We start from the raw sequence: 13,790 nt of genomic DNA, 5'->3' as shown, positions 1-13,790 counted from the left end.
GCTAACGGCATCATTTATTTTTATCAGAAGATAGAAGTCAATTAATAATTACTATTGACACTAACCACAGATCAGTATTGGTCCATTAAAAATTTTCAAATATTTTTAATCTTTTAAATGATTTTGTGTATCTATTAAACTCTAAAACTGACGTCTCATGTTCAGTTTTAGGTAATGTTCTAGAACCAGATTAAATAAGAAATTATTTTCAATATATTGTAGAAGACTAGCAGTGATCTCAATACAGATTATGTAGATAGAAGCAATATAAATTTGTAGTGTAAGATGTTTGTATTTTAGAATTAAGTAGATGGAATCTTATGTCATCAATGCTTCTTTAAAAATTGATAAGGGTGAATATTGCTATAGGACTTATGACTACAATATTATTCTGGTAAGCTTGGAACAGCTCATTTTCAACTAGGACAAAGACAATGTTGAAATAGCTGGTGACATCTCAGCTTTGCAAATCAGAATTATGAACATGATTTTAAACCATTTTAATCTGGTTTCTATCCTACTTTTCACGCTTTTGATTTTCTTGAATTCAATCAATCGATACTGCAAAAAATGACGAGTATCCTTTAAAATTCTGAATCAAAACATTTTTCTACTGTTTTAAATAAACTAAATTTTGTTTAATAGAATTGTCTTATTACTTAAGCCTTATGCTGCATGGTATATAAAGTTCTTTGTCATTTTCTTACAATCTTTTCAACATAAAAATATTAGGACTAAGCAATAATTCTGTAATTGTAGTTATAATTGCTGCAATGGAAATCAGAACCAATCTTCCTCCCTTCCTCCCTGGATTAGTTTGTGTTAAGATTTTATGTCCTCTAAAAAACTAAAGATTTTTTATGCTAGCAGTGTAAAAAATGTGAGGGTTCACTAACCCATATAATATAGTCATGATCATTTGGTAACTTTTTGGAAAGGTATATTAAGGTATTTAAGTAGATTTCAGGGAAAATATTTAAATTTACCTCCCGTATAGACTACTGCAATGCTATCTACATGGGGCTGCCCTTGAAAACCACCCGGAGGCTTCAGCTGGTGCAGAATGCGGCTGCATGGGTAGTGATGGGAGCTCCCCGATACTCCCATATAACACCTCTGCTCCATGAGCTGCATTGGTTATCGGTTGCCCTCCGGGTGAGATTTAAGGTGCTGGTACTTACCTTTAAAGCCCTACATGGCTTAGGCCCGGGATACTTGCAGGACCATCTGCTACCGGGAACGAATTCCCATCGCCCAGTACGCTCACACAGAGAAGGCCTCCTCAGGGTACCGTCGGCTAGACAATGTCGGCTGGCGAACCCCAGGGGAAGGGCCTTCTCTGTGGGAGCGCCAGTCCTATGGAATCAGCTCCCCCCTGAGCTTCAGATGGCCCAAGATCTCCGGTCCTTTCACCGCGGCCTCAAAACACTCCTTTTCCATTTTAATTATGTTTACAATTTTTAATTTATTTTTAATTTTAATTTATTGCTCAGATGACTTTAATTTTAATTTTATCTTAATTTCTGTTATATGTTATTGTTGTTAGCCGCCCTGAGTCCTTCGGGAGATAGGGCGGGATATAAGTCCCATTAATAAATAAATAAATAAATGTTGTGACATTGAATTGTACATCAAAGTTTGTTTAACAGAAATTGTGGATGTATTGAACAAGGGGGTAGTTAAAAAAATCATACTGCAAAATGTGAGAAATTATTATTCCAGATGTTAAAAAATGATTGTCAGCAATCTGTTTTGGATGAGAAAATATTTTCCACCAATCAAAAGAAGTAGCACAATGTGTTTCTATAACAGATATTTTGTGATGTTTTGCAATAATATCAATTATATTATAGTAGTATTTATTAGTAGTGACTGTTGATAAATATAACAAATATGCTACTATAATAGAATAAAATATTTCCCTCTTTATTTGGTTTTTCCTATTTTTTAAAAAAATAAAAATAAAAATGGTTTTATTATTTGTGCATCCTAAGAATTACTTTGTTGTAATTTTTGCTGCTGTACTCGTAAACCAATTCTATTTACCATATTGACCAGTGATACAAATACAAATAATATGTATTTTAGTTTTTGAATGTTTTGATATAATAATAGTTTCTTGTGATGCATGTTTATATGCTTTGGAAAAAGTGGGCAATAAAATATTTTTATAAAAAAATATTTAGCCAAAAATTGTTATTGTACCTTAAAAAAAGTAGACAAAGTTCTATTGAAATTCTATTTAAACAGTCCAAGAAGCATTTAATACATAAATTATTCAGTTCCAAAACACTGTGAAGGACAATTAATAAAGTTACAAATTTTACAATAGAAGAGAATATATGTTCTCAGAATCATGGACTCCCTCAACTTCTGCCTCACTACCTACTTTCAGTTTGATGGATGAATATGCCAACAAATCTAACCTAAAATTGAGGTTTATCCATTTAAAACTCCTGGATTATTTGTTTAAAACAAATTATAATACTCAGCTTGGAAATAGTCAGTTTAGCAGTGTGTTTGTGTGTATGTATGTTTCTGCTACAATATTTTGAGTACTCTGATATAAAGTAGATGTTAAGAAATACATATCAAATTGTGTACACAATAACCAAGAACTTAATATTACGGTCAACGCAATATTAAAACTTGAACCACATCAATTTTCATCTCATGCCCTATGAGATAGATTATTCTGCACATTTGAATTAAAGATTAAAAATTAAAGATTCATTACTTAATAGAATATTTTACAATCTTCACTTCTGATTCTTCAATTCACTGCAAAGAATAGCCAAGACATAAATATCAAAGTGAAAAAAATCACTGACTTCAAATTCTTTAATGCTATTAATAAACTAGATAAGCCATTGGCTTAAATTCACAGTATCAAATACTGTATGTTCTCATCATTTCTTAGTTACTTTGGTAAGTAATTTTCAAAGACTAATCATGATTCTTGAAAATAAAAACATAATCTAGAAGCATTAAAGAGAAAATTAGCTGAAATAAACAACATGTCAGATAATTGAACATAAAGCTTAGATATGTTCTGTACGGATGTTAATTATTGGAACCAGATATTTACATTCAGAATATAACCTAAAATACATTAAAATTGCAAAGTTTATATTAATTTAATTATTAGACTTAATAATGGACTTTTATTCCTTACCATTGTAAGTTATCCTTGGTTTTGTCAAACACATCACAAGATGTAAATCCATTTCTTCTGAAGATACAAACTTGGAACAAACTGGGCATTTGAATCCTGAAAAGAAAGAAAATACATAAATAATCCCATTTTGCTTTATTAACTATATCTCTTTCTTTGTATTTTTATACTATAATAGGCCATGTAGCTAGATTATACTGTTTACATATGGAATTGAGTGCTTATACCAAGGGTGGCGAACCTATGGCACGCGTGCCACAGGTGGCATGTGGAGCCGTCCCTGTGGGCACGCATGCCATCACCCCGGAAGGAGGTGGGGCCAGGCTCCTCCCCTCTGTTTCTCCACGTGCGCTTGCACTCTCTCTCTCTCTGCACTTTTGAGTCAAAGCAGGTGCAAGAGCAAGGGCGGATCAGGGCTGGATGGCGAAAGCAGCTGCCAGCGTGAGTCCAGGTAAGACTGCAGAACGATTTTGCAGGGGGCCCCCCATGGCCAATCCAGGCGGCAGAGGCCTTTTACAAGCTTCCGGAGCTCGGATCGGGCTGCTGGGGTGTTGCAAAATCACCCCGTGGCCGTGGATTCAAGCTTGGGAAGGAAGGCAGGGCAATCCATGCAGGGGGTGGGGGTGAGAAAATGGTGGCAGTGGCACAGCGATCCGTGTGGGGGAAAGAAACGGTGGTGACAAGGAGATCCATGTGGTGGGGGAGAACAGCGGCGGTAACACGGTGATTCGTGCGGGGGGAAATGGTGGAGGGGGAAAGGAGATCCATGTGGCGGGTGGGGGAACAGCGGCGGCACAGCGATCTGTGCAGCAGCTTGGGGCAACAATCTTCCCTCCCCCTGCCATAGCAGGCAGTCACTCACCACGCTGTGGGCCATGCCCGGAACCCCCGGATGGCCACCGGGTGGTGGCAAGGAGATGGCCTGGCTTCTACTGGCCGTCTGGGCTCTGTGGCCCAGCACTCACCCTCTCCCCCATAGGATAAACAGCCTGGAGAGAACAGAAGAGAGAGCTTGGAGAAAACGGGGGAAATGTGCGAATGTATAGAGAGCGAGCCTGGAGGGAACGGAAGAGCTTGGAGCAAACGGGGGGGGGGAATGTGTAAATGCACAGAGGAGAGAGCCTGGAGTGAATGGAAGAGAGCGCTTGGAGCGAATGGGGGAGGGAAATGTGTGAATGCACGGAGGAGAAAGAGCCTGGAGGGAACAGAAGAGCTTGGAGCGAACAGGGAATGTGTGAATGCACAGAGGAGAGAGAGCCTGGAGCGAATGGAACAGCTTGGAGCGAACGGGGGGGGGGGGGGGAATGTGCGAATGCACGGAGGAGAGAGCCTGGAGGGAACGGAAGAGAGAGCTTGGAGCGAATTGGGGGGGAGGACATGTGCGAATGTACGGAGGAGAAAGAGCCTGGAGGGAACAGAAGAAAAAGCTTGGAGCGAATGGGGGGAGAATGTGTGAATGCACGGAAGGGAAAGAGCCTGGAGGGAACAGAAGAGCTTGGAGCGAACAGGGAATGTGTGAATGCACAGAGGACAGAGAGCCTGGAGGGAACGGAACAGCTTGGAGCGAACGGGGGGGGGCATGTGCGAATGCACGGAGGAGAGAGCCTGGAGGGAACGGAAGAGAGAGCTTGGAGCAAATCGGGGGGGGGGAATGTGCGAATGTACGGAGGAGAAAGAGCCTGGAGGGAATGGAAGAGCTTGAAGTGAATGGGGGGAATGTGCGAATGCATGGAGGAGAGTGAGCATGGAGGGAACAGAAGAGCTTGGAGTGAATGGGGGGAATGTGCGAATGCATGGAGGAGAGCGAGCCTGGAGGGAACAGAAGAAAAAGCTTGGAGCGAATGGGGGGGAATGTGTGAATGCACGGAATAGAAAGAGCATGGAGGGAACCACAGAGAGAGCTTGGAGCTAAGGGGGGAAATGTACAAATCAGAAAGTATTCATTCACACTTCCCGCCCCTCCCCCCCTTTGCTCCAAGCTTTCTGCTCCCTTCATTCACACTTCCTGGGCACAGAGGAGGAAGGAAGGAAGGAAGGAAGGAAGGAAGGAAGGAAGGAAGGAAGGAAGGAAGGAAGGAAGGAAGGAAGGGACAATGGGAGGGAGGAAGGAAGGAAGAGACAATGAGAAGGAAGGAAGGAGATGGGAATGAGAAAGGGTGGCAGGCAAGGAAGGAGGGGAGGGGGAAGGAAGGAAGATGGGAATGAGAAGGAGAGAGGCACATGACCCCTGGGGATGCTGCAATGGTCATAAGTGAAAAATGGTCATAAGCCACTTTATTCAGTCCCTTTGTAACTTTAATCACTGTTGTATGTCAGGGACTACTGTACTTTATCACTTTTTTTCCTTTTTGGAGGGGGGGGTCATCAAGTTTTTGACACCTTGCTAGGCGACTGGAAAAGCCCTGAGTTAGAGTACTCGGATTGCAGCTGCTTTCTTGCAGGTATGTGGAATGGCGTGGGACCCACAGGTTTTGCAAAGTTAAGTGAGGAACTTGGTTACAACTTATTAGGAAAGATAAAATAGACAACCAAGAATGCTTTATTGACCATTCTTCGTTCAGATTTTATATCAGTTGCATCTGCTAGTACAGGCACTCTGCTTCAGATTTCTGTTATTTTCAGCATCAGGTAAAATGAATTACTTTTCCAACAACCTGTAAAATCCAAGACACTGTGCTTTCATTGTTTATTTCCACCCTCGTACAGTAGTGGCCAAAATTGTGGAAACCTTTTGGGAAAAGTGTACAGTAGAAATGCCACCTTTGGTTAAGCTTCCACCAATTTTTCTTCGAATTTCTTTATAACTGTAGCCTTGTTCACTTAATAATACCATTATACATTGCTTTCTGGGCAACCAGTCAACTCTTTGCAGCATTACTTTAATTTTATTACATTTTACAAACTCAATGAAAGAACACAAAAAAACACAACCAACTTGATAGTGATCACATAACACACTGACAAATGTCCTCCTCTCAGCTTCCATACATGACAATAATTGAATCCTACTGATTGGCTTATTGCCAAAACAAGATGAGGAGCCTCCTGCCCACTGTCTCACCCGCCAGAGACTCCCTGGATCTCCCTCAACCCTGCCCGGCCCCCACAGGCATCCCTCCTCAGGAGCAACACTGAGGTGGCCACATCTGTCCATGCTGCCATGACTACCATAGCCACGCCCACTCAGTGGGCCACGCCCACCTGGCACCTAGCAATGCATAAGTGGGTTTTGGGTTGCAGTTTGGGCACTTGGTCTCTAAAAGGTTCGCCACCACTGGCTTATACCATTGGCAAGTACAAATTTCAGTCACAAAAAGAAAAACATAACATCCATAGGAATTCAGTTCTAATTGTCCTAGTTATTATTGGGGAAAAATAAGTCTTTATGCTTAGAAAAACAAATTGGCTCTTTTTTTGCTTGTCAAAAAGTTTTTGCTTGCAAGTTAAGTTTCATTTATCAATCAATTTTGTCTGCTTATTTTGACCGTCTCACACATTTTCCTGCCAAATGGGTTAAGAATACTGATTGCTGCTTGAAAGTTATTTCTGAGAATGTTATATACCCATGTCATAATCACAACAAAAATGTCCTTCCAGCCAACAGGCAAAAAATCCAAGTCACAACTCTTTCATATCACAAGTTTCAAAGAGGTTTCATGGTCATTACTTCTCAAAAAGAAAAAAAAAGAAAAAAGAAGTAATCAAGCTCTGAGAAAGCACAGAGAAAGCAAAACAGGAGCTGAGCTGAAAACAAAGTCACTAGTAACAATTAATAATACACAGACTAAATCTCACCTCCAGACTCCCTAGGCCTGATGATAAATTTTGGAAAGAAATAATGAATTATTCTTTCTTTAAAAGATTCCAGATTTTAAAGAACTTTGCCTTATTATAAACTCTTTCAAGTTCTTTTGTATTTGCCACAGCTACCTATGAAGTTCAACAGCTATAATTGTTCATCACTAATACTCTACTTTTCAAAGATTTTATTTCTTCTGCTATCTATAACAGGAAGCTTGCTCTCTGTACAGTCTTAACTTGGACAATGTTAATTTACCTTCTTCTTTTGAACCCTGTAGAATTTTAAAACCTTATTTTTTAAAATCTTATTTTCCCCCAATCCATATTTATTTATTTATTTATTTATTTATTTATTTATTTATTTATTTATTTATTTATTTATTTATTTTATTTTATTTATTTTATTTATTTAGATTTATATACCGCCCTTTCCCGAAGGACTCAGGGGGGTTTACAGGGCATTTAAAAGAAAATCAATACAAACGTTAAAACAAATTTAAAAAGATTAAATAAAACCCTGAGAAAAATAAAAAACCCAGTTAAAATTAAAAATTAAAACATTCTTTATTTATTTATTTATTTCCATAATCTATATACTAGTAAAATGTTCTTCACTGTAACATTTTAATTGGGCAAAATGGTGATCATAAGGCAACAATTTTTGAACCCAGGTACCTCAAAAGTGAGCTAACTTAGAGAATGTGTACAAAATCTGAGACCCAAGACACCAGTAGAATTAAAATTTGGCAAATATTATGCAATATTTTATAAAAATTATATTTTTATCATACAAAATGTCATAAAACATTTCCTGCACTTATGTTTAACTGTCCTATATGTGGGCTATTTTCAAGGCAGATTCATCTCTGAATGTGTCCCAACTTTTCCATTTCCAGTGAAGACAGTACATTGGAAGGTCTCTCATTGTTGAAGGCATTGAGGAATCTGGTAGGAAATATCTCTGAAAGGAGAATCCAAATGATCAGAGATTGTCTAGTTTGTTGATTGTTTTGAACTATATCTTTATTGCTTCCTATTAGATGAAACTCTAGGTATTCCACTGAGTCTATTATCTTACAATGGTCTGCCTTTTCAGAAAAATTTCTTCATAAAAGCTTAAGTCTTTTGCTGTTATCTAAGTTTTCATTTTGTATTCAAAAAAGCAACCAAAGTCTTTTAATTGTTTGCATCTGTCAAAGGGATTACAAAGAGTAAGGGAGAAAGCAGACATCCGTGCCTTATATTTTTGTATATTGAGAAACTTGCAGAAAATATTCCATTCAATACAATCTTTGCTGTTTGTGTTTATATATATTTTACATTTTAACTTCTCCAGATTTCATTTTATTTAAAACCGCCAGTAAAAATAAACATTTCAAATGTTTATGATGGCAGAAGGACCATGCAGCCAGACCCCATTGGTCAAAGAATTCTAAGGAATTCTGGCAGGGTCCAGGAAAAATCTTTTCTGCCAGAGCTCTCACCTCAGGGAACATTGTGCCCTCCAAGATGAGATCCACATCCATCCTTCTGGCCCTCTGAAAGGGCCCAAAGACGCGGCTTTGCTAACTGGCCTGGAGTCCCAATGTGGGCCTGTCATTCAGGAGGCAGCTAATGGAAGAGACTCTATCTCTTCCCTTCCTCTCTATCTGTGGTCAATTTTAATTCAAATGTAATGTCTCTACTGTTTTCATTTTTTATATTGGTGTTTTTATTGTTAGCAAGCTAGAATTACCTTTGATGAAATTGGTGGCATATGAGACCTGACCTATTGTTTTTAACATGGTCAGCGTGGATCTTACACATGTATATTTCTACAGAAATTTAGGCTTTGTTTTTATCTTTAGATAAAATGTTCTATATTGGGTATGGAAATAAAGGTTTTTTTCATTTAGAAAAAAACTTACCCTACAGCAAGCTATCTCCTCACTCAATATTATATACCGAGTCTCTACATAACTTCTAAATAAATTCATCTGTCTTTAGGGAAATGCATAACCAGATAAATTTACAGAAATTCTAAATTTCTAATTTTCAATTCTTAAAAGCTGAGGTTTTTATTCAATAACTTCAGGTTTTAAGAAGATATATTTGTTCTAAATAAAAACCATATTCCTTTTTATAATTAAAACTAAGTTTGACAATCCAATTTAAAATGTTTGTATGATGTGAATACAATCACAACACCAGTATCTTTCAGCTACAGGATAGATTAAGAATATATAATCACATGTCACATATGTTGCCACCATGGATAAGTCAATTGTGAAAATTAAAACATATAAAATATATATAAACAAAGGAATTATACATAAGTGGTGCATTTATCAGGGTATTTTGGTTAAAAATGTGAATGTTGAGTTATCCACGGATGGGCTGCTACGCAAGTATATATGGCATTTCAATTTTCCATCTGAGAGGATATTTTAATTATTATTTTCATTTAAAAATTTTCTACCAGCAAATTTAAAATAGAATAACTAAGATAAAATAAGAAATTCATGAACATAAATTACATATAATGAATACACTCACCAAACTCTTGAGTGAAAACATCCAGGGCCTCATCTACACTCAAGGGCCATTTACAATAAATATATTTTGAATCTCATTAATACCACTTACAAAAATCAAACTTGATATCATGAAGTGACCACAGATGCTTTTTGAACGGTAACATATCACACTTTGTACATTTGTAAAAATTGTTTTAATTGATTAATTGGAAGAAGGGATGCTTCTTATTGAAGAAAATATCTTGAACTGAAGAGTAGAATATTGTGGGACTATATCAATGATGAAGTCATCATTGTTAAACATGCTATCTGCATTTTATTTAGCAAAGATAAATGATACTACTTTTTGATATCCTAAAGTTCCAACATTTGACAAAGCCAATCAAATGATTAAATAAGCTTAACAAATAGCCAGGTAATTTAATATGCAGCATCAGATGTCAATATATTCACACAATTTACATCTCCTAAGGTTTAAGTTTTTTGAGAAATTATTTTTATAGACAGGACAATACTACATAAGGATTCTGCACCACTGTGAAAGTAGCTCAATATTGTTATACCACAACACTGAGATGAAACATCTTATTTTTGATCATGTGATATATCTGAAACCACAGTAAAACTAATCTTTGAAACACTGCAGCATTTTTTGAGCAATACATTTCCTTGTTTGCAAGAACTATTGTTTTACCCTGGTTCCTACCTTCACTTTGGCAAGCGAAAAAGTGACTTAACAATCTTTCCAATTCTTCCCCAATCTTTCCCTACATAAAGCAATTAGTCTGATATTTTGCACCAACAGACAAATTTACAGAATACAAGATACAGATCTAGATTATGAAAGATTGTGGAACAGAAATAACCTGAAAGAAAATCACCAAAGCAAATTCTATGCAATTACTATTGTTATGCCAAAAAACTCTACTTGACAATGTATTGTGTCAAAAGTATAAATCTTTATTTGCCTCATAGAATGCCTCCCTTTGACCCATTTCCATTCTCTTTTAAATTCTGCATCTGATATAAAACACTGGAGATAGTAACATTCACACAAGCTAAAACAAGAAGCTACTACAAATGGATAAGTAGGGGAAAGAGGATAAGATAACATATACTTTCCTCTTGTAGAGAAGTAGTAAAAGGTCAAATAGGCCAGGTGATACTTTAAAAGAGAAGAAATTTTGCAGGAGAGGAAAGGATTCCAAACTTCATCTCCTGGGACAAAACTATCCTGTTGTTTTGCACTTTCTTCAGCACTTCTCCATCTAACCATCTCAAGGGGAGATTGACAAAGAATTGAAGGACTCTACAAAGCACTATGAGGTGTTGGAATACATTAGAAAGAAACTCCCCCCCTTCCCTTTAGACCAGAATGCTTAATTTAACAATCATTTATCAAAATTTAGATGCTTAACATGAACAGTTACTAAATTTTAATATTCAGTTTTGCAACCATTTGTTAAGCGACAAGTTAAAGTCTTTTTTTAAATAATCATTAAGTCTTTAGTCTTTTTATAATCATTAATCAGATTTAAGTAAAAAATAAAGCTTAAGAGCATATCTGGTCTGTTTCTAAAGCTTTCTGTTCACAGCTTACTTAATCATATTTACATGTTTCCAAAACGTCCACACTTCAGAAGACAATTAAGTAAAATATCAAAGGGGGAAAAAGGAAAATATGTGGGAGGAGATACCTTTGAGGAAGTACTGCTAACAATGGATAGTCCATAGGGTCAATTCCAGACTGTGGTTCATTGACAACCAAGAATGATAAACATGGTCAACCCAATGGTATCACATTATGTGACTCATTATCCTGTAGTAATTTCTATGAATAAAAAGTGAAATGTAAACAACAGCATGATTTTGAAAAAGAAGCAACAAAAGATATAATGTATCATTTACTATAAAGCAGGGGTGTCAAAGCTCCCGCAATGCAAAAAAAAAGTCACAATACATTGTGACATGTCACATGACATGGTGAGTTTGACACCTGTGCTATAAAGCATCAATGCAAAGAACTTGGAGAAATGAACCTAAAGTCTAAATATATTATTTGACCGGCTTTCCAACTTCTGACTATTCTTTACTGATAAGTAAACTCCACTGGACTTTGGATATAGCAAGTTCAATAGAAAGAAGTAGAAAGAGTCAGCACTTACTTTTTTTCACAGTGTCAGAGTTCATTTTACTTTTTTGAAATTGCCCAGCAAAATTTCTGTTTAAGAAAAATTGTGTGCAAGCATTGCTTTGATTCTGTTGTTCTGTTCATTAATGACATGTACATAAAGAAGTGCATAAAATGACAAATTAAAATAAATACCAGTAGGTAAGAAATGGAACTCCTGACTGCAAAAAGAAAAGTTGATAGTATAGCAATTTCCCTAAACCATAGTATGCCTGAATATTGCATATGTAATTTCTTCATTCTATCAGCTAAATAAACCTAGCAATAGAAAAGTTATAGCACTAGTCCTAAATCTGGGCCTTTGGAAACAAGAAATTCTACTTATAAAGTTAGCTCTTACTGCTTTCTAAACTTTGCTCTGTCCCACATATGAGCGATAAATGGAATGGAATGGAACAGAATAAATTTATTAATTGGCCAAGTATGATTAGACACACAAGGAATTTGTCTCTGGTGCAGAAGCTCTCAGTGTACATGCAAGGCAACATAATGATGATAATCATCATCATTATAATAATGCCAATAAGTAGGGGGGAGTAAGAAGGATAATAAGGATAAAAATAGTGCTACAGCCATACTAGTTAGATAAATACAAATAGACACAAGACAGCACTGTGAGAATTTAGGTGTTCAGCGGAGTGATGGACCAAGGAGATATTGTCCTTATGTCTAGTTGTTTTGGCCTGCAATGCCCTGTAGCACCGTCCTGAGGAAGTGAGGGGATTTGCAGATATTCCTTCTGCAGTCTTAGATATCCATTAGAGTCTGTACCTGTCCTATTTGGTTGTTGTACCAAACCAGACAATTATAGAAGTACATATGACAGTCAATGATTCCTCTGTAAAACTGGGGCAGCCTAAACTTCCTGAGTTGATGCAGAAAGAACATTGTTGTGCCTTTTTAGTAATGGTTCTAATGTTAAGTATCCATTTCAAGTCCTGGAGGATTATAGAAACCAAAGATTTGCTGATAATGTGCTGTCAAACATAGTACAAGGTGATAAAATAAATGGGCTCCTCCTAAAATCCATTCTCATCTCTATAGTTTTAAACATATTCACTCCAGATTGTTATGGCTGCACCACAGGGCCAGTTGATCAACCTCAAGTCCATATGCAGATTTATCACCATCTCGAATTAGGCCAATAACTGTTGTATTGTCTGCAACTTGCATAACTTTTAACAAAGGGTTCTCTTGAGGTGCAGTCATTAGTATAGAGAGAAAATACCATGTCATATCAAAGTGGTCCTTATCAATGTATCAAAATCCTAGTAATGATGGGCAATGCTTTTGTCTTAAGTATTAGAAAAAATGGAAAGGGGGAAAACATTAGGAAAGCAAGCAAGAAAAAAGAATTACCTTGTATCTTTACAATGTCTACCTTATGCTTTTTCTAAAGATGACATTTTTAAAAACTGTTAAAAATTAACACATACCATGCCTTCTATTTTTAAGTTTCAATAATTAAAAACTTTTTAAAAGACAGCAATATTTAGAAGAAAAGGACTGCCATACAATGCCTATGAAAATAAACTGCTGAAAGAACATTACTGATGTCCTTTGTTAATGCTTGTAGAGTTCTGTACAAAAGGCATTGAAAAAACTCCCTCTTTTCTCCACATTCCAGTTGGTACATAGGGTGGTGAACAGAATGATCTACTCTGAATCACTTTCTTTATAGGGGCCTCAAAATTCTTCCTTCACTGAACATCCACATGAAAATGAAGGATGAGATAATTCATCACCATAGGATCAGACTAATATTCTATTATACTCTATACCAGGGGTGTCAAACTCAATTTCATTGAGGGCCGCATCAGCATTGCGGTTGCCCCTGGGGGGCCGGCTGGGTGTGGCCAGGGTGGGCGTGGCCTACTGGGTGGGCGTGGCTGGAGTGCATATGGCCTACTGGGTGGGCATGGCCAGCTCTACATCATTTGTGTCAAGGGTGCCTATGGGGGCCTGGGCAGGAGTGGGACAGATCTGAGGGTCTCTGGCAGAAGGAGATGGGACCAGGGAAGTGCCAAGGCATGGTCTACCAGAGGAGCCTCACTGCCATGCAGGGGAGGGGGGCTGGGTGGTGGCGCGGAGGTCAAATGCCTAGCCC

At 37.3% G+C, this 13,790-nt stretch overlaps 1 protein-coding gene across 1 annotated transcript in view; it reads right to left on the bottom strand.

The window, feature by feature from the left end:
* The window catches only part of ZNRF2 (zinc and ring finger 2), a 49,398-nt gene that overhangs the window by 21,313 nt on the left and 14,295 nt on the right, over positions 1-13,790 (bottom strand). The window contains exon 2 of the mRNA XM_083378559.1: positions 3,176-3,271. Coding sequence (XP_083234685.1) covers positions 3,176-3,271 — 96 coding nt within the window. The remainder of the gene's footprint in view (positions 1-3,175; positions 3,272-13,790) is intronic.

This window comes from Vipera ursinii (genome assembly GCF_947247035.1).
Source record: "Vipera ursinii genome assembly, chromosome: Z".
Classification (NCBI taxonomy): domain Eukaryota; kingdom Metazoa; phylum Chordata; class Lepidosauria; order Squamata; family Viperidae; genus Vipera; species Vipera ursinii.
This window is presented reverse-complemented; position numbering and strand designations above follow the sequence as displayed.